This window comes from Penicilliopsis zonata (genome assembly GCF_001890105.1).
Source record: "Penicilliopsis zonata CBS 506.65 unplaced genomic scaffold ASPZOscaffold_7, whole genome shotgun sequence".
Classification (NCBI taxonomy): domain Eukaryota; kingdom Fungi; phylum Ascomycota; class Eurotiomycetes; order Eurotiales; family Aspergillaceae; genus Penicilliopsis; species Penicilliopsis zonata.
This window is the reverse complement of record NW_019208917.1, coordinates 778,575-798,445: the sequence shown is the minus strand read 5'-3', so window position 1 is coordinate 798,445 and position 19,871 is coordinate 778,575. Positions and strand designations below refer to the sequence as shown.

Here is a 19,871-nt window from a genome sequence, read left to right as displayed (position 1 = left end):
TTAGACAGTATAATCACCTAGTACAATATTTTATCCATAGCATTTTCAATAATAATCATGATTCCTGATATTATATATATCATAATAGTACTCATATGCTAGTTATTGCTATTTAATACTTCAAAACTTCTACTCCTAACTCTGTGCGACTGTGTCACAGTGTCCCTCCATACTACATCACGTCATACCCCGCTCGAGTTTCAGCTACATTCTTCAGACTCCCACCCACTCTATATAGATACATCTCTATTCATCTCCATCTCCATTCATCTCCATCTACGATATACACTACAATGCCTCGCGTCCTCCTCCTCGGCGGCCACGGCAATGTCGCCATGGCGATGACCCCGCTGTTCCTCGCCCGCTCCTGGTCTGTGACCAGCGTGATCCGCAACCCAGAACATGAAAACGAAATCCTAGCCCTCGCCAAAGGACAGCCTGGTCATCTGGATGTTTTGCTGAGTAGTCTTGACGACGTACGTTGCGAGGCAGACGCACAGGCTATCCTAGATACTGTTTCGCCGGATTATGTTGTTTGGGCGGCAGGTAAGCATCCATATATATATAAACGGATATAGAAAGCGGTAGATGATATATTTACTGTGTTTAGGAGCCGGAGGAAAAGGATCCCCCGATCGAACAATAGCCATCGACCAGAACGCGGCCAAGTTCTTCATCAGCACGGCATTTGCCTCGAAGAAAGTCTCCAAGATCCTTCTCATCTCGCATCTTGGCAGTCGGAGGTGCCAGCCTTCCTGGATGTCCGATGGGGACTGGGGACGTATACGGTACTTCAACGAGGCGGTGCTTCCAGTTTATTACCGCGCGAAACTAGAAGCAGACGAGTACATGACTGCTCTTGCTAGAAAGAAGCAAGCTACCAGTGGCAGCTTCCAGTCTATCCTGCTGCGGCCTGGGTTACTGGCTGACGGACCGGCAACGCGAGAGGTGCAGCTAGGCAAGACTCGCGCAGAGGGAAGCGTTACCCGCGAGGATGTCGCCATCGTGGCGGATAAGTTGTTGGCCAGGGAGGACACGCATGGCTGGTACGATTTGTTAAACGGGGAGGAACCGGTCGATGAGGCGGTAGAGCGCGTTGTCAGGGATAAGGTTGATGCTGTCGACGGTGAGGATGTCGATGCCATGGTGGCGAGGTTTAATTAATATACAATATACTGTCGTATAATATACAATATACAGCATACAAGGGTACAGTAGTGTATATGTATTATAGCTTCGCTCTTATACTATCCTGCTTTAACTGTGCATTCTTCCTCAAAACCCGCCGCAAAATCTTCCCACTCGGACTCTTGGGGATCTCGTCGACAAAGTGCACCCCCCCGCGCAGACGTTTGTAGTAGGCGACTTTATCCTCGAGCCAGTGGGCAATGCTGGCGGCCTCATCCTCAGCGGAGCGACCTGACTCTTTACTCTGGGCGCTGCGCACGACGTACGCGACGGGGACTTCAGTACCATGGCTGGCGCTGTGGACACCGATGACCGCGACGTCGTCGACGGCCGGGCTGCCGACCAGGATGCCCTCCAGTTCGGCGGGCGCTACTTGGAAACCGTTGTACTTGATGAGCTCTTTCGCGCGATCCGTAATGAAAAAGTTCCCCTCAGCGTCCTGGTAGCCGACGTCGCCCGTGCGGAACCAGCCGTCCGCCGACAGGCACTCGGCCGTCGCCGCCGGGTTGCCGTGGTAGCCCAGGAAGACGTTGGGCCCGCGCAGGTACAGCTCGCCCGTCTCGCCGACGGGCAACTCGCGCGGCGCAGACCCATCCTCCGGCATGGTCATGTACTTGGCCTCCTGGTTGGGTAGCATCCTGCCCACGGAGCCGACGGTGCGGCGCCAGTCCGCCCAGGGTTGTGTGTGCGTCGTCGGGCTGGTCTCACTGAGCCCGTAGCCCTGCTTGACGCCGCACTGGATCCGCGTATACACCGCCTCGACCAGCTCCTGCGTCAATGGCGCCGCCCCGGAGTTCATCATTTTCAGACTCGACAGATCGTACTTGTCCACCACCGGGTGTTTGCTGAGCAGGAGCACCACCGGCGGCGCCACGTACGCCAGCGTGACCTGGAAGTCCTGGATATGCGCGCAAAACTTCTCCAGGTCAAATTTGGCCATCACTACGAGGTGCAGGCCGGAATCCATGGCTTGATGGATCAGAACAGTCAAGCCTGGGAAGATTAGTAATGTTTTTAATGTGAGATAGAGCGAGTTGGTAGGAAGTACCGTAAATGTGATAAAAAGGCAGAAAAGCCAAGACGCGGTCACCCTTGCCATCTGGTCCTCCATGACAGCTGAGGTTCCTGTCCCCAGCCTTGTACTGAAGGATATTGGCGATGATGTTGCGGTGGGAGAGCATGACCCCCTTGGGCGTCCCCGTTGTGCCAGACGAGTAGACCAGGAAGGCCAGGTCTTTCGCCGGGTCGACCTTCGTCCGACGGAAGCGCGCGGTCCCCTCGATGTTGCGGATGGTAGTGAAATGCTTGAAGCGGGCGGCGGGATGGCGCTGGTCGCCGAGCAAGATGATCCGGTTGTCTGCGATCCCGGCTCTTCTGGCCGCCTCGGTCGCAACAGACAGGTGCGCGAGCTGTGTTGCTAAAGCCTTGGCCCCGGAGTTCTTCAGCTGGAAGGCCAGCTCGTCGACCGTGTACGCCGGGTTAGCCGGGGAGACGACGCCTCCCGCCCAGTGGGTGCCCCAGATCACGGCGGGGGTGTCGATGCAGTTGGGCGTGAAGAGGGCCAGCACATCGCCTTTGCGCCAGTTCCAGGCCGCCTTGAGGCCCTTGCCAAAGTCCAGTGCTGCCTGTCGAACCTCTTGGTAGGTGTAGCAGCGGCGTGTGTCTGCATCCTGGTAGATGACTGACCGAAGAAATCATAATTTTAGCCTCGCAACTCACCAAGAAATTGATTTTCCTCGATGAAAAAAATCTTCCCACTCACTCTGGTCCTCTGGGAATGGTCGTTCTTTGCGCTCAAAGAGAAACGTCCACAGATCGACGTCGGGAATATCGACCGGGGGATACAGAGACGCAGTTGGCATTCTGTGCGGGGAAAGCTCGTTGGCTACACGTATCCGAGATATCCCAATAACCACGAACAATACTCATGTAACTTCAGGGAAGGTAGACAGCAAGTTAGCCCGGGGGTTTGAGAAGCTGAGTCGGTTATCGGCCTGTCCAACCTCGGCAGATTATCATATCCGGGAGGGGAAGTGGCAAGTAGCGTAGTATTGAGATTCAACCAATAGTTACCTTGGTGAACTAAAGCATCAGCATGAGCAGCAGCCAGCAATTATTGCCTATTCTTTCTACCACTAATCGCATGTACCTCGATTTCTGTACCATGCTTGATGGTTGTTATTTTTCATAATGATATAATCAAACTAGACAACTAGTTAGCCAAAAGAACATTCCTAGCTACCCAAACATAATAATATACCTGTCTGCATAGAGTATGATAATGAATGCGGGGACCCCAGATTTGTGGATACCATCAGCACAGGGATAGAAGGGCTTATTCAAGTTCAGGGTCAGTATAATATTAGTTGAATCATTGGTTAAATAACAGTCAAGTAATCATGAGATGAGACCTTTACCTCCTAAACAATACTCCCTGTTCACTGAGAATACCGTCATCCTCTCTGTACCATACCGTCAAGAGACTCTGCATATCGGTACTCCTATCAGAGCAGGATATTGTATTCCCTCTCGACGTCCGAAAGTCATTTCGATTTGCTTGCCTTTTCCTGACGCATGTCGGACTCGTGCATTAATCGTTAGATCACAATCGCCATTCTTTTCGAACCGAACCGCCCTTACTCCGTACTGTTCGGAGATACCGATCGTAGAGTAGCATGAACCCTAGGTAGATGACGAACCTGTAGATATTATTATTGGGTAAGTATATATTAATCAACATCTAAGTAATCTTTCAGAGAATACAGACCATGGGCTAGAAGGCCCTTATATGATTCCCAGTGCTCCCAATCCTTTCTGAACCAAAGGGGAACCAGGCCATCATCCTCTTCTAGGGTCGGCGATAGATTCTAGAGAACACAATCAGTCATAGAACTCTGTGTCTGCTCGTCTGGGCTGCAGGTACGACTGGATGTCAGGAGCAAAGGAAAGATGAAGTCTAAATAATGAGGAGGAGGTGAGCGAAAGAGCACTACCACTAGGCCGGATTGGGAAAGACCCCCCTTTTCCGAGCTGGAGTTCAGCCAGAAGAATCATAATCGTCTATTCAATTCTAATAGAGCCCGTTTTATATCTAGGGAAGGAGCTAGAGCGAAGATAGTCTATAAATTTCATTACAATGCATCGTCAGTACTTGAATCGGAAGTCCAGGCGTTTGTTGCCCTCCTTTTCTCGTGCCTCCCTGTCGGCCTGATATTCGAGTTGCTCCTCATGCGACATGGCGTTCCACTTCCTCTCCTTCTGCCGATTCAGATATCGCAGGTACTGACGCTGTAGCACGAACACAGCCAGCGACAGACAGCAGATGGAGATGAGCACTTTGTTCCCCCGGTGGTAGTATGGTTCGTCATCGGTTCGATAGATTTCTTCAATAATCAGTGATATACTAACGATAGAATGATCAATAAGAGGGTACTCACGCGAAGAGATTACCGACCCGATCTGCACGATCACGTTGTACGTCGCGGCCGTGATGGCTCGTTTTTTCACGTCGAAGGTGTTTTCCGAGATCCAGGCTGAGACGATCGGGTGGAAGTACGGGTACCCGGCGATCATCGTGGAGATGGTGAAGCGTCCCCAGTCGTCGCCGCCGTTGGGCAAGGAGAGCAACGCGGCCAGCAACGGCAGGGACCAGAACTCGCCGAAGAAGCAGTGCCAGGTGCGCTCGCCGAAGTAGTCGCTGCTCTTGGAGAGCAGCAGCATGCAGATGATCTGTAGCGCGGCATACGGGATGCTCAGCATGTTGGCTTGGAAGGTGTCGAAGCCGAGGCGTTTCAGCGTCAGCGACAGGTACGACGAGACGGGCGACTGCGGGATGTACGCGATCAGCCCGATAAAGTATAACCCCCACATGGAGGAGTCGCTCCAGGTATTCAGCACGTCACGGAAAGTGGCAGCCTCGTGGATGTGCGTCAAACCCTTGGATGGGTCGTCGCGCAGTAGCCGGTTGATCATGATCGTCTCCTGGCGAGGTGTGTACCACGGCTTGCGCACCAGGACGCTGGTGGTGTTGGTCGGTGACGAAGGCAGATATAAGAAGCTCTGCAGAGACTAAGTGTCAAAAAAAAAAAAATCAATAACCTGAAAAGAGGGGAGGTCCTACAATTGCTCCAATGACAAACGTGAGCAGGCCGTCGATGAGGAACAGCCAGAACCAGCCTGGTTTGCCGCCAGTACCTCGCATTTCCAGGATCCCAGCCGCCAACAGGGACGAGACGATTCGTGCCACGTTCAATGTCGCCCAAAACAGGGACAGTCGGATGGCCAGCTCCTTGCTTTTGTAGAAGTACGTGGCGAAGAGGATCGTACCGGGGATGAAGCCTCCTTCCAGGGCCCCGATCAGAGCACGCGTCACAAAGAACGAGGCCCGCCCTGTCATCCACGCCTGCGCGAATGAAACGATACTCCACAACATGACCATGACAGGCAGCACACGGCGGAATCCCAGGCGCTTGATGACCATCTGGACAGGGAATTCGGCAGTCAGAAAACACACCAACTGGATAGAACTGCCCTAAATAGAGAGAAACGAGGTGAGCACGCGCACATCATTTCCTGTTTTTCACGGGGCAAAGGCCCGGCTCACATCGTTGTAGTCGTCGCTCGTCATGTTTAGATCGGCCAGAAAGTCGTCTGTCAGGGCATTTGAGAGATTGCCCCGATCGAGCTGGAGTCCGAAGAACTGGACGGGAAGTCTTAGTACTACTAAAGGTCTAGGTCATAGTTAAGACAAAGAGACACACACACCATGAAACAGATCCAAGAGAGCAGGAGTATGTCCGTCTTGAACACCACCGCCCTCTCCTCCTCGGCCGTCCAGGTGGCTGTCGGGTCGAAGCGATGGTATCCCTCGTACGACTCGTGTGGGGGGACAACATCGGCCAGGTGGTCCTGACCGATCTGGATGGAGATGGACGAGGTCTCATCTCCAATATCGCTGGCGGCCTTGGACACGCCTTTCTCCACGTCAGCCATCTTCACTACTTGTCCACCAGGTTTCGAAAAAAAAGATTAATTCAACGCGTGGGTGGTGATCCCTTGGCTACGGGCAGGGGCAATGCACCTGGATTTTATACTCCAACGCCTACGAAGCAATTATGGACCTTTGCATAGTCTGGAATCCATCTCGAGCACATCATCGGCACCGACAATGGTGCTACTGGAGCACTGTCGCTACCAATTGTTGCTTGGCTTGCGCTGTGCCAGGGCAAAAAAAGGTTAAAAACGTGGGCTGTTGTTACTCACTACGGAGGACACTCCATCCAGCGGATGCAGAGTCGTTTCATGAGGCCCCAGATAAGAAAAGGCACGCCCCAAAAAGAGTATAAAAGAAATTCAATAAAAAAAATCCCCCGCCTATGAACGGCTTACAGGCGCCGAGAATTTCGCCGACCCCCCACCGAGAAGAAGACCGGGGCTATCACGCCATGGAGAGTAAAGATGCATCATCTTGCCTAGCCGGGGTGTGGAGATCTACCGAGGTATAAGAGCCAACGAACATGATCTATCCGAACATGGAGAAACCTACTCTCTACCATTGAATTATATCACTTAACATACAAACAAACAAACATACATACATACATACATATCCATCATGCCCGGAGCTTTGGACAACACCCCATCGGGTATCTTCGGTGGCCATGAGCTGGCCCGGCCGAGCATCTCCGCGCCGCTCGAATCGTCCGGCTCGCTGGATGCCTTTGATTATACCGACTTGACACCGGTGATCGGCAGGGAGTATCGCGGGGTACAGGTGTCGGATCTGCTGCAGGCGGCGGACAGCGAGCGCAAGATTCGAGACCTGGCAGTGACTGGTAGGATATTGAGATTCAAAAGATGACATGCAAAATATATATACTGAGTCGTTCTAGTATCTCGACGAGGCGTGGTTTTTCTGCGTGACCAGCAAGTGACGCCGGATCAGATGCGTCAGTTGGGCGAGCAGATGACAGCTCTGGCAGGATGTGTCAGTACTACACTCTACACACCAGACTTCAGTGATGGATAAGTTTTACTAACTGATTAGCCCGCCTCGTCAACTCTCCACATCCACCCCCTCACCGAAGAAGGCAGCGAGCTAGGCGACCAGATCAGCGTGATAAGCAGCGAGAAGCAGAAGAAAGGCGGTGGCCTCACGCACCAGCTCAGCGACGTGAGCCGCTTCGCCTCCGCCGGCTGGCACAGCGACATCACCTTCGAACGCGTCCCCTCTGACTACGCCATGCTGAAGATCCATACCTTACCCCCGACGGGCGGAGATACCCTCTGGGCCTCCGGGTATGAGGTGTACGACCGGCTCTCGAAGCCCATGGCGCGGTTTCTAGAGGGTCTGACTGCTACCCATGACGCGAGCTTCTTCCACGATGAGGCCCGCCGGCTGGGGAACCCCCTTCGCAAGGGTGAGCGAGGCTCTCCATTGAACCGTGGCGAGGAATTACAGGCGGTACATCCTGTGATCCGCACGAACCGTACGCAATACATCCTTCCTAAATGACTGCTTAATATAGCAAAGTCTTATGCTAACAACATCAGCTGTCACCGGCTGGAAATCGGTCTACGTGAACAAGGGTTTCACAAAGCGCATCAACGGCATCTCCAAAGACGAGTCGGACGTGCTTCTCAACTATCTCTTCAACGTAAGAAATATATTCCCCCCTATAGTGACCTGCAGACTATTGACTGAACAGCTTGTCACACAAAATCACGACGCCCAGGTCCGCTTCAAGTGGAACAAGAACGACCTTGCTATCTGGGACAACCGATCAACCTGGCACACGGCCACGTACGACTATGCAGAGGCGCGCGCCGGAGACCGCGTGTGCAGTCTAGGCGAGGCGCCGTATTTTGACCCCAACTCCAAGTCACGGAGGGAGGATGTAGAGGGGAGACTGTAAATATAAGATAGTGATGATGAATGATAATGAATTATAACTGTAAGCACATTATCGTAAGAGAGATACAGTAGCGTCATGATATAGGTTCATTCATTATAGAGATACTCTTCATACCCGGACGTCAGATTAGATAGTAGTCCAGACGGGGGAATCTCCGGGGGATAGTGATCCAGAAACGAAATGCCTCCAGAGAGGTTCGAGAGATCCAGCAAATCCATGTCACCGTCAAATTGCTGACTTTCGAACAATTGGTTGACGGCCACTGTGGGAGTCTGCATCTCCGTCTCCGTCTCCGTCTCCGTCTCAACCGGGTGAAGTAGTAGAGACGGGCCTAGGAGAGGGAGAGGAAGCGCTGGATTTGTCGAGAGAGCCGGGCCGGCCATCTTACGGTGCAGCATGTCGACTAGGGGCTGGTTGGTACCTCCCCAGACCATCGCCAGGATGGCGTGCAGGCGAGCGAGTAGACTCTCGCCTGACGAAGTGGGAGATGGAAAAGAAAACGAAGATAAGGATGAAGTAGTAGAAGCGACAGCGTCTGCGAGCGAGCTGGCAATCTCGTAGATCTTCAGTTCCATGCCGAGCCCGTGGGCCTCGAGCGCAGACCGTGGCAGTCGGGAGATGATGTGCAACAGTTCTGTGGCAACCATGACAGGGAAGGCCCGGACCATCCTCATTCCCATCCCGGTGGCCGTCGCGGTCTCCGTTTCCTTGCGGCAGGACAGCTTCCACAGGATCATCCGCATCCAGTGTCGGGTCACGCACAGGTCCGCCTTTTGTACGTCAGAAACGGCATCGAGCGGGAATATAGCCCCGTCCTGCTGCAGCTGGCGCTGCAGTGTGGCCAGGATCGTGCGTTTTCCACTGCTTGTAAGGGGGTTTCGGGGTATTGTCTGTTCACTGTTGTTATTATAGGTACCATAATTATCATAGTCATCATTATTATCCTTATCATCGTCGTTATCATCGTTATCGTCTTGGATCATGTCGAAGACGCGCCATTGGTCCAGCAGTCGAAAGAGGTTGAGCAGATTGAGGAAGGCAGGCAGGAAGTGCGAGTCATCATCGATCCGGGGCGGGCAGATATTCGTCTTCAACACGATGGGCAGGTGGTGCAGGAGCCCAACGCCTCTATGGAAAAAAAAAATAAGCCATCTGACAGCAGAATTTTTAATGGTAATAATAGCTTTACCGCTCTGTAACGAAGAGCAACCAAAGCACACGCCGACGCAAATCCTCCTCGACGAGATCGACGCCCGGGTAGGCAGACTGACGGTGCAGCTTCATCATCTGGGCGTAGGAGATGGCCTCGCGCAGGTACAGCAGTGACTCACTGCCTCCCGGCTGCTGATTCTCATAATAGACATGCAGGAAGAACGACGTACGGATGGCGTGCAGGGAGCAGAGCGAGCGATAGCGTAAGGCAGACCGGACACGCAGGCATTCCGCCACCAACGCCTCTGCCTGGCTGCTCTCCCCGGGGATATCTCGCTGGTGTAGACGTAGCTGAGCCATTGTTGCTGCCGCCAGAGCCGTCGCCAGCACGTATGTCTCGCCATCCTCCGTTTCCTCGTGCCGTAGAGTCGCGAGCACAGCGACGTCGTCCACAACGGGCCAGACGGGGTACAGGCGGGCTTGGTAGATCGAGAGGGTGGTCGCCAACACGTTGAGGGGGATTCTACAAAAGAGTCAGCAGAGTATTAAATAGAACTCACAAACGTCTTTCTCCTACCTCGTGCTTGATGTCGACAGCCGCTGCGTCTGCTCGATCAGCAGTCGCGTCGTGCAACGCAGCTGTTGTGGCCCTCGTTGCTGCTGGATGCGGATAAACGTGCACTGCAGGCCTGCGTTGAGACAGGAGCGACAGGGCTGGCCACCACCACAGCGGACTTTGCGAATCTTGCAGCCATCGCAGGCTCTTTTTGTCGACGACATGGTCTTTATCGAAGTATAGTCTAGCTAATGACCTCGTTGCTACAGTTTCTCTACTGCCAAAACGGCGGGCAGAAAACCGACAGCGACACTTTTGCTTCGGCCGTTTATCGTCACCGTTTCCACTGGTTGGCCTGCGATGGCGTGAACCTCTCCACAGCAAACGCCATGCCGAGGCCGATGCGACAGCAGGGGAAGCTATGATAATTGTCGAATGAGGTACGAGCGCGGATTGACTCAAAAATAATGGAGTCTTACGGAGTATACTTCAGACGATGGAAGTTTGGTTCCCATCTAACCGTTCTTCACAATTGTCAAGGTGGAACCCCCGAGAATAACTCCGCAGATCAATAAATAAGGGAATTGTCTGCTCTGCATCTTTTATTTTTCTTCTTTTCGCAAGGTAGTAATTTTACTGAATCCATAACAATAATCATGGCCTGGCCCAACAAGAACAAAGACATGCTGTACCGCCGGGTGGGAAACTCGGGCCTTCATGTCTCTGCAATTGGACTGGGAGGATGGTTGACGTGAGAGCTCTCTTTCTCTTCTCTGCTTGTCTCATTGATTAATACCGGGATCCGATAGATTTGGCGGTCATGTCGATAACGGTACGTTATTATTATTTTATTTGGTTTCTTTTGAGAAAGACTAAGAATGATGAGAGGTCACTTTTGCGTGTATGAAGCAGGCGTACGACTGCGGAGTCAACTTCTTCGATACGGCGGAAAGGTAGGCGAGTTCGCTGAACATTGTATCAGTATAGCCAGCTCACATGCACAGCTATGCCAACGGTCAGTCGGAAATCGTCATGGGTGAAGCGATTCGCAGGTTCGGTTGGAAGCGCAGCGACCTGGTTATCAGCACCAAGGTAAGACGTCTTGCTCCTCCGAATTTCTCTTCTTCCTTCTTTTCTCACTTTTCTTCTTATACAGCTCAACTGGGGAATGGCAAACGGCGAGATTCTCATCAATAACCATGGACTGTCCCGGAAACACATCGTCGAGGGGACGCGCGCCTCGCTCGAGCGCCTGCAGTTGGAATACGTGGACATCATCTACGCCCATCGCCCGGACCGGCTGACACCCATGGAGGAGACGGTTCGAGCCTTCAACCACGTCATCGACAAGGGCTGGGCTTTCTACTGGGGCACCTCGGAATGGTCCGCCGACGAGATCAGCGAGGCGTGCGGCATTGCTAAACAGTTGGGGCTCGTGGGCCCCATCGTCGAGCAGCCGCTGTACAACCTTCTCGACCGCAGGAAGGTCGAGGGCGAGTTCCAGCGGTTGTATACCCGCTGCGGAATCGGTCTCACCACTTTCTCCCCGCTGAAGATGGGCCTGCTGAGCGGCAAGTATAACGATGCCACAACGGAGCCGCCGGCTGGGTCTCGCTTTTCAGAGAGCCAGGATCGCTTTGCAAACCAGGTCCGTAGGGACTGGGAGAAGGATGAGTGGTCGGGCGTCATTCAGAAAGTGATCAAGCTGAAGGTAAAATCTATTCTCTCTCTCTCTCTCTCTCTCTCTCTTTCAACTATGATTGGCTTATCTAATGATGAACAGGCTCTGGCAGATCGACTCGGCTTCAAGCTCTCGCAACTGGCACTCGCCTGGTGCCTGAAGAACGAAAACGTCTCGGCCGTCATCACAGGGGCCTCGAGGCCAGAGCAGATCGTCGATAACGTCCAGAGTCTCAAGCTCCTGCCCAAGCTCACCCCAGAGATCCTGGCGGAGATCGACGAACTGTTGGAGAACAAGCCTGCCTTGGATCCGGCTCGTCAGGATTGATCATTGATGCTGAGAAACGAACCCCGGAATGTTATGATAAATGCGCAATATAGATGTACTCGATCATGAGCATTGACTGTAGATAAACCTGAACCCTAAATTATAAGCCAGAGGTCATCAGTTGTTTTCCTTCTAGTGCTTGAAATCATCACTCTATCTGTTAACCAATGACCAGACCTTACCCTTCCTTGGAGCCGGTACGCTTACCTACTAACCTCGGTGATTTTATTATCTACCAGCCTATAGGATAGACCTTTAAGGACTCCACATAGGGTTGCTGGTTCTAGGTCTTTTCTTAAAATGTCTCGGGATAAATCACACATCCCACTTCAACTCTTGTCACAGTTGAAATTTGAACCTTTATCCCTCAATTTACACCAACCAAGTATAATCTGGAAATAAAAAAGTTAGCCTTTGATACTTCCTAGGTACTTGGGTTCCTACCTTACCTACCTAACTTACGTCTAGGTAGGGCTCAGATGAAGGGTAGTAGATCTCGGCTAGTTGACCAATCACAAGGCAGAAACATTGCTCCCGTTATAAACCACCTTAAGGGTAACCAAGTGCCTTCGGGCATTTGGTCAATTTGAAACGATACAGAGAAGATTAGCATGGCCCCTGCACTAAGGATGACACGCTCAATCAAAGAGAAGCTACCAGTTTTTTTTTTGAATCGTTACAGACCCAATTTGGAGGTGCGAAGTATACGCTGTAGATGTAGCTTCCAGTAAAAAGGGACCGTCGCTGGTTCGAAGCGGAGAGTGACCCTTTTTTTTTTTTTTTATACACTTTTCAAAGTTACATCGACTACGGTAAACAACCATGGTTATATAAAACTTTGTAGGTAATATATACTTTAAATAGTATACGGAATGTTATAAATAAATCACATAAGGCTGGTTCGCCCGCCGATTTCTCTCCCGCCGTCTCCGTTGGGCATCTCTCCGTTGCGACCAAAGATGAACTCCTGGTAGATCGCCTCCAGCCGTCGTCGCTCCGTCTCGCTCAACGAGCTGCGCGTCGTGGCTAGGGACCGCTCCATGTGTTCCCAGTGTACTATGATCTCCTGCCGCGCCTCGTCGGGTGCGCTCCCGTTCATGTTGGCCGGCGCCGGCTGCTGCGCTCCCGTCACCCCTTGCTCAATCTGTCGTTGGCGGCGTCTCGATTGTTTGATGGCGTCGAGTTTGGCGGCAACCACGGCGGCCGGGGGCATCGAGACCGAGCCTGCGTGTTGCTCCGAAGATGAGTAGAGGAATTGTAGGAACGACTTGGACGCCGACTTGGTACTAGCAGCAGTACTGGTAGTAGTAGCATTGCTGCTCTTAGTAGTCGACGAGTGGTCGCCCAGAGCATCGTGCACAGCCTCCAAGTGAGCGTTGTACACAACGGCTTGGAGATCGGCGCCCGAGAAGCCGTTTGTCCTCGCCGCGATCTCGTCGAGCCGGTCGAGCACCTCGGCGCTCATGGTTAGCTTTGTGCTGACGGCCTGGATAATGTCGACCCGATCTGAATGCGATGGCATATCGCAGATCAGCGACTTGTCCAAACGGCCAGGTCGTAGTAGGGCAGGGTCGATCAGGTCTGGTCGAGACGTTGCGGCCAGCACATACACGCCAGACAGGCCCTCGGCGCCGTCCATCTGCGTCAGCAGCTGGTTCACCACGCGATCAGTCACCCCTGTCGAGTCATGGCCACGCTTAGGCGCAATACTGTCGAATTCGTCGAAGAACAACACGCACGGCCGCGCCGCCTGCGCTCGCTCAAAAAGATCGCGTACACTCTTCTCACTGGCTCCGATATACTTGTTTAAGATCTCAGGGCCCTTGACGCTGATAAAGTTCAGTCCGCACTCGCCAGCCACGGCACTGGCCAACATCGTCTTGCCACACCCGGGAAAACCGTATAGCAGAATCCCGGATCGCAGACGGAGAGGACACTGCGCAAAGATAGGCGCGTATTTCGTCGGGTACTGTAATGTTTCCAGAAGCATTTTACGCGTCTCGTGCAGACCTCCGATAGCGGAAAATGTGGTCGTAGAGGATGTCAGCGTGACGTTACGCAGAGAGGCTGGCGTGAACCCTTTTAGAGCACGATCAAAGTCGTCCGTCCCTAGGCTGATGGTCGTTGCCTGGGCATCCTGAACGGATCGTATCAAAGCTTCATTCCGGGCACGAGCGACAAGCAACACCAGATCTCCCGGCATATACCCGTCTGTTTTGCCCGCCAGGTCAAGAAAATCCACGTCTCGCGAAAGAACAAACCCTTCACCACCCGCAGTGCTTGGGCGGCTCCCAGGATTCGAAGGATCCAGCCAGGAGTCGTGGGTGGATGAAACGCTCTCGCTTCGTGCATGGCCATTGATCGATTCCTTGGCTCGGTCTTGACTTGTAAGTTTCTCAAGAACCTTTCGTCGCCCATCTTTGTCAGGAGCTCTCAGGTTAATGAAGTCGCGAACGAGATGGCCGCCAATAAGAACATTGTTCAGCGACTCCTTGGACTGCGCGGTGGCAAGCAACACGACCGAAGAACTCAATGAACAGTATTCTCGCACCACCGAGCTGATAATCTCACTGATTTGCCGGCTGCGGCCATTTTCGCCACCTACCTGCAGTTCGGTCTCGACAGGACACAGCTTGTCCAGATCATCTAGGATGACTACCGACTGACCACCAAGTCGAGCGCACCAGGATGCAGACATGAACAGCCGAGTAAGAGTATCTTTGATGTTGGAGACTCGCGTTTCGTCCGTCACTAGCTTACGACATGAAAAATACTTGACGTTGAAAAGATAGTCCGTTCGGAGTCGATGCGACAGGAGATGCGTGAGGGCAGTCTTTCCTGACCCAAGACCGCCAGTCACCATGATAGAAGAGGATCTGGTCAGGTTCGCAAGCGACTGAGAAATAAGCGAATCAATCCCAACCAGCTCAGGGGAAGTACGAGGAACAGAGTCCTCAATCGCTAGGGTCACTGGATTCTGCTCTGTGGGTCTTTGGATCTCGTTCTGTATTTCCACGTTAAGCTTGAGTTCGGCGCCTAGAAGCCACCCAAACCCGGTCTTTGATGAATCGGACTCGCTTTGCAGAGGAGGGTCGAAGCGGAGGATGGCGCCGTCAAATGCGGATACAGCGAGTTGATTGTAGTCTTTTGGGAGAACCATGCCGTCCGTCAAACACCCAGAGAAGAGCCCAGTATCTGATCCGGTACTGCCGTACAGAATTTTGATGCGTTCTGCTAACGCGTCCTTTGATGCCGCTGTGTCAGCTCCGAACCTTAGGCCATCCTTCTTCTTGGAGGCATCTGACATGAATGGGTAAACTTTGAAAGACTGCACCGAGGACCGATGAAGCTGCGGAGGCGCTGCCTCGAGGCGAACAATTCCGCCTACGAGTCCTTCCACACCAAGCGACTTGCATAGAACCGTCGACAGGGCAACATGCTGGCTGTCAGGCGCATCTTCCCATGCAGATAGTTTGGCCACAAGTTTTGTAGCTGGCAGGCCTGGCTCGACAGACTTTTGCTCGGCTTGATTCAGTTGTTTTTGAGGGTCGGGTGGTGGTTTGGTGCCAGAAGGCTGGACGATGGTCACACACACCCAGCTGGCCCCTCGAAGCTCGTTGCTGGCCAGCAAATCTCGATCAAGCCAGATACGGAAACCATCGTTCTGGTCCTCATCCACTTCGTCGTCGAACCATTGGCTGGCTACTTCCCGATCAACGCCTCTCAAGTAGACCGAGTTCCGAGCGTTGGAATCCCCGCGACTGCTTTTCGGCCGAGGCGCGCTTCCAGAGCTTCTTCCACCGACACTTCTTTTGCTGCTACCTGCAACACTGCGTGAATCCCCACGAGACGGTCTTGTTGGCTTTTGCCGCACCTTTGGCGCAACTATAACCTCCGCGTCCGGGGCTATCTTTGCAAACGGCGCGGTAGATGGCGGAGGTGGTGTGAGTGATGTAATAACGATGTTGGCTGTAGATGTGGGCGACAGATGCAGTGTAAGGGGGTGCATGTGGCCCGCCTGAGTTGTGGTATAGGCGGGATTGGGAAGGGCGCGGATTTGGGAGAGAAGGTTGAGTTCGAGGAAGGTCGCGTGCAGCTCGATGACTAGAACCACCACTGTTAGTTGCCAAACAAAACGATACACGGAGTAGAGATGGCACGAGCGTCGTACTTTCCCAATCCTCCGGTGTTAGAGGCTCAATATTGATGGTGTGCGCGACCGGAGGGTCAAGGTGTATAAATAAACCAACCTGTCCACCGGTCAGAGAAACAAGCACGAGATAAGCAGATAGTACGCAGAAGAACTTGGCCTACCTTCTGCCCCTCATCAAGGCCGAGAACTTTTCCAAATGTAATGTCAATCTCCACTGCAGACACCTCATGGTCTCTAGCAGATGCGCCACTGCTGATGCCGTCTCTGCCCAGCATCGGCGCCAGCTTCCGTTTGCTGGGCATCCCCGACCACCCCAGGTAGCATGACCGTGGAGTGGTGTTCCCATTCGTCGCGCTGCTCCTCCCAGATGGGCGATATTGAAGTTCCACAATCACATTCTGTGCAGGCTGGACATAGAATAAGCACCGAGCCACTGAACGAACTGTAGACACAGAGAGCTAGCTTACCGCGTTGGCGTTGACCAGCAGAGAGACCAGAGAAGGCGGCAGGTTCACCAGACAGTTCTTGAGGGGCACGAGTGCAACCTCTGCCGTAGTGGAGGGCTTCTTAGGTGCCATCTTCCACAAGATAAGCGCTGTCTGAGCAGAGCAGAAAACACGGCCAGGACGAACGTCAGACTCCCCCAGCGTCTCCCGCATGGCCCCAAATCGCCGAGGCGGCCGTGGCAGGGAGGGACGGGCCGAGACTTAATCCGTTCCGACCCCACGTGCGGTCACATGGCAGGAGGCTGCTGCTTTGGGACTAGTGCAATTTGAAGAATGCGCTACGCGTGTGAGCGCGTCGCGACGTGTTTGTGTCCAAAAGCGGTTGGCGCCGCCGAGTCCACTTTGGCAGGTGCGAGAGCCGCACCGCTGCGAGGGACCTGACAAAGACTCTTCTTCAAGCACCACAGACAGGAAGCCAGCTGTATCGTTTCATTCCAATTGCTCTGGTTGTCAGATCGCATCGCCATGGCTTTGCTTCAGTACCCTGCGCCCGTCAACTACGGGGCGCAAGTGGATGCGTTTGCCGATTTTTTGAAGCATTTCAAAACCTTCGAGTCCGCGTCCGAGGCCGCAGCAACCGAGGCAATCGAAGACCTGAACCTTGATGGCGATGGAACAAGCGATGAATACGACTTTATGGATGATGCCGATGAGAGCGGCGCACAGAGATCTAGAGCCGACAAGCGGCGACGAGAGCCGAAGTTGAAGTACATGCAGATTCTGCAAGAGATTGCCGATCGCGAGAAAACCAACATCCTGATTGAATTGGATGACTTGAATACTGTCAGTACACGCTGGAGTTTGTTGGGGGCTTCAAATAAGATTGCGACATGTCAAAGCTGACCTGGCGTACAGTTCGAAAAATCCCTGCCCGAGGACTCGGAGCTGAAACTTGTTGAGTCCATACAAAAAAACACTAGGCGCTATCTTGATGTCTTTTCCGACGCGGTGGATCGAGTCATGCCAAAGGAAACCAAGGAAATCACGTAAGGCGACGTCGCGGGGAGAGAGAGAGAGAGAGAGAGAGAGCGCAAGTGACTGCTGCTAACTGGCCCAGATTCAAGGACGACGTTCTCGATGTGATCATGTCCCAGCGTGAGAAGCGTAACGAGACGATGGCGATGGCGATTGAAGCGGATGTTGATGCTGTGACTGCTCCGTCAATCTTCCCCCCAGAGCTTACCCGCCGGTATACCCTCAACTTCAAGCCCCTGACACCCTCCGGGTCGAGCAGCGAACGAGACACCAAGGCTCTGGCTGTAAGGAACGTGCGGTCGGATCACCTCGGTAGCCTGATCACTGTTCGGGGCATAACTACCCGTGTGTCAGATGTGAAGCCGGCTGTGCAGATCAACGCCTATACCTGCGACCGCTGTGGGTGTGAAGTCTTCCAGCCGATCACCACCAGACAATTTGTCCCTCTGACTGAGTGTCTCTCAGAGGAGTGCAAAAGGAATAACTCAAAGGGCCAACTGTTTCTATCAACTCGCGCCTCCAAGTTTATTCCTTTCCAAGAAGTCAAGATCCAGGAAATGGCTGACCAGGTGCCCGTTGGCCACATTCCTCGCACTATGACGGTGCACTGCAATGGTAGTCTCACACGACAGCTGAACCCTGGTGACGTCGTCGATATCGATGGCATTTTCCTTCCGATTCCATACACGGGCTTCCGGGCCATTCGCGCGGGCCTGCTTACAGACACCTATCTTGAAGCCCAGCATATCACCCAGCACAAGAAGGCATACAATGATTTGATGATGGACAGCCGCACTCTTCGCAAGATCGAGCAACATACAAGCTCCGGCAACTTGTATGATTATCTATCCCGATCCATTGCGCCTGAAATTTACGGCCATCTGGATGTTAAGAAGGCCTTGTTGCTGCTCCTAGTCGGAGGTGTTACGAAGGAGATGGGCGATGGAATGCATATTCGTGGTGACATCAATATCTGTCTTATGGGTGATCCTGGTGTGGCCAAATCGCAATTACTCAAGTACATCACCAAGGTCGCTCCACGTGGAGTGTATACAACTGGTAGAGGAAGCAGTGGTGTTGGTCTGACCGCCGCAGTCATGAGAGACCCAGTCACAGATGAGATGGTGCTGGAGGGAGGTGCCCTTGTGCTTGCTGATAACGGCATCTGCTGCATTGATGAGTTCGACAAAATGGATGACGCAGATAGAACTGCCATTCACGAAGTGATGGAGCAACAGACAATCTCGATCTCCAAGGCGGGTATAACCACTACGCTCAATGCGCGGACGTCCATTTTGGCCGCCGCCAACCCGCTCTATGGCCGGTACAACCCACGAATCTCCCCCGTGGAGAACATCAACCTCCCTGCCGCTCTTCTGTCTCGTTTCGATGTTCTGTTTCTCATCCTCGACACACCTTCTCGCGATGCCGACGAGGAACTGGCAAACCACGTGGCCTATGTTCACATGCACAACAAGCACCCGGAAACCGGGGACTCGGGCGTCATGTTCGCACCTCACGAGGTTCGCCAGTACATCGCCAAAGCTCGAACCTATCGCCCTATTGTGCCCTCGGCTATTTCCGACTACATGGTAGGAGCTTACGTGAGCATGCGTAAGAAGCAGAAGATGAATGAAGGAAGCAAGAAGCAGTTCACTCATGTCACGCCTCGTACGCTTTTGGGTGTGATCCGCTTGTCTCAGGCCCTCGCACGGCTTCGATTTAGTGAAGAAGTAGTTATTGAGGATGTCGATGAGGCTCTGCGTTTGGTTCATGCCAGCAAGGCATCTCTCGACCAAGATGGACAGGCTGGTCTGGACCAGACTCCCAGCAGCAAGATTTACAGCCTCATTCGGGGAATGTGGGAAAGCGGCGCTGCAGCCGTTGGGGATGGGGATGATGGCGAGCTGAGCATGAGGAAGGTTCGTGAGAGAGTCCTGGCCAAGGGCTTCACGGAGGATCAGCTCACTATGGCCATTGATGAATATGCCAACCTCTTGGTAAGTTTCTTCCTTCTTCTGAGTTACTCCGGGTTGTGCCTCCCAGCTAACCTTGAACAGGTCTGGCAAGTCACTGGCAACGGAACACGCCTGGTCTTTATTGAAGCCGGGGACGATGACGAGAACATGGACGGGATGTGACGGCCTTTACTCTCACAGTAGTCTTCCTTTTTTCGTCTTCAGCTTTCCTCAACTTATATGCTTGCGTGACTTGTGTGTTCTTTGGACATCGGAGCGTTTATGATTCGGCCCTGGAGTTGGCTGAATCTGGGAATCGGGGTGTTTATGGTGTCATCTATGTGTTATTTGGCTTGAGCTACAGCAAGGTAGTCAAAGTGACTGGATACGATAATGGACGAGTTGTCGGCTGGATGAGGTTGAACGTTGATTTCAACAGCAAAGCATGTAGTCCATTCATT

At 53.0% G+C, this 19,871-nt stretch overlaps 8 protein-coding genes across 8 annotated transcripts; 4 read left to right on the top strand and 4 right to left on the bottom strand.

Annotated features, from left to right (window-relative positions):
- Positions 1–180: 180 nt before the first annotated feature.
- On the top strand, positions 181–1,164 carry ASPZODRAFT_97019 (hypothetical protein; the record flags this gene model as incomplete). The annotated part of the gene is made up of 2 exons (XM_022730544.1): positions 181–546; positions 611–1,164. Exons 1-2 carry the CDS (start codon positions 294–296, stop codon positions 1,162–1,164), a joined length of 807 nt encoding a protein of 268 aa, XP_022581157.1. The 5' UTR covers positions 181–293.
- Positions 1,165–1,216: 52 nt separating this feature from the next.
- Positions 1,217–3,262, bottom strand: ASPZODRAFT_132744 (hypothetical protein). The gene is made up of 3 exons (XM_022723106.1): positions 2,951–3,262; positions 2,237–2,869; positions 1,217–2,181 (listed from the first exon to the last, which is right to left on the bottom strand). Exons 1-3 carry the CDS (start codon positions 3,048–3,050, stop codon positions 1,229–1,231), a joined length of 1,686 nt encoding a protein of 561 aa, XP_022581156.1. The 5' UTR covers positions 3,051–3,262; the 3' UTR covers positions 1,217–1,228.
- Positions 3,263–4,228: 966 nt separating this feature from the next.
- Positions 4,229–6,231, bottom strand: ASPZODRAFT_132743 (hypothetical protein). The gene is made up of 5 exons (XM_022723105.1): positions 5,953–6,231; positions 5,792–5,887; positions 5,309–5,719; positions 4,626–5,247; positions 4,229–4,571 (listed from the first exon to the last, which is right to left on the bottom strand). Exons 1-5 carry the CDS (start codon positions 6,178–6,180, stop codon positions 4,333–4,335), a joined length of 1,596 nt encoding a protein of 531 aa, XP_022581155.1. The 5' UTR covers positions 6,181–6,231; the 3' UTR covers positions 4,229–4,332.
- A 329-nt stretch (positions 6,232–6,560) lies between these two features.
- ASPZODRAFT_1990760 (hypothetical protein) lies at positions 6,561–8,152 on the top strand. Its single transcript, XM_022727498.1, has 5 exons — positions 6,561–7,022; positions 7,080–7,174; positions 7,235–7,676; positions 7,741–7,844; positions 7,896–8,152. The coding sequence occupies exons 1-5, from the start codon at positions 6,803–6,805 to the stop codon at positions 8,100–8,102; spliced, it is 1,068 nt and encodes a 355-aa protein (XP_022581154.1). The 5' UTR covers positions 6,561–6,802; the 3' UTR covers positions 8,103–8,152.
- Positions 8,146–10,400, bottom strand: ASPZODRAFT_132740 (hypothetical protein). Its single transcript, XM_022723104.1, has 3 exons — positions 9,832–10,400; positions 9,292–9,777; positions 8,146–9,230 (listed from the first exon to the last, which is right to left on the bottom strand). The coding sequence occupies exons 1-3, from the start codon at positions 10,032–10,034 to the stop codon at positions 8,189–8,191; spliced, it is 1,731 nt and encodes a 576-aa protein (XP_022581153.1). The 5' UTR covers positions 10,035–10,400; the 3' UTR covers positions 8,146–8,188.
- Positions 10,111–11,845, top strand: ASPZODRAFT_117286 (hypothetical protein). Its single transcript, XM_022721171.1, has 6 exons — positions 10,111–10,561; positions 10,620–10,642; positions 10,697–10,763; positions 10,815–10,902; positions 10,967–11,521; positions 11,594–11,845. The coding sequence occupies exons 1-6, from the start codon at positions 10,467–10,469 to the stop codon at positions 11,816–11,818; spliced, it is 1,053 nt and encodes a 350-aa protein (XP_022581152.1). The 5' UTR covers positions 10,111–10,466; the 3' UTR covers positions 11,819–11,845.
- Positions 11,846–12,704: 859 nt separating this feature from the next.
- On the bottom strand, positions 12,705–16,549 carry ASPZODRAFT_66419 (hypothetical protein; the record flags this gene model as incomplete). Its single annotated transcript, XM_022729374.1, has 4 exons — positions 12,705–15,934; positions 15,990–16,068; positions 16,133–16,378; positions 16,439–16,549. The coding sequence occupies 4 exons, from the start codon at positions 16,547–16,549 to the stop codon at positions 12,705–12,707; spliced, it is 3,666 nt and encodes a 1,221-aa protein (XP_022581151.1).
- A 393-nt stretch (positions 16,550–16,942) lies between these two features.
- Positions 16,943–19,593, top strand: ASPZODRAFT_66081 (hypothetical protein; the record flags this gene model as incomplete). The annotated part of the gene is made up of 4 exons (XM_022729348.1): positions 16,943–17,260; positions 17,333–17,463; positions 17,535–19,452; positions 19,513–19,593. The coding sequence occupies 4 exons, from the start codon at positions 16,943–16,945 to the stop codon at positions 19,591–19,593; spliced, it is 2,448 nt and encodes an 815-aa protein (XP_022581150.1).
- Between the last annotated feature and the right edge of the window lie 278 nt (positions 19,594–19,871).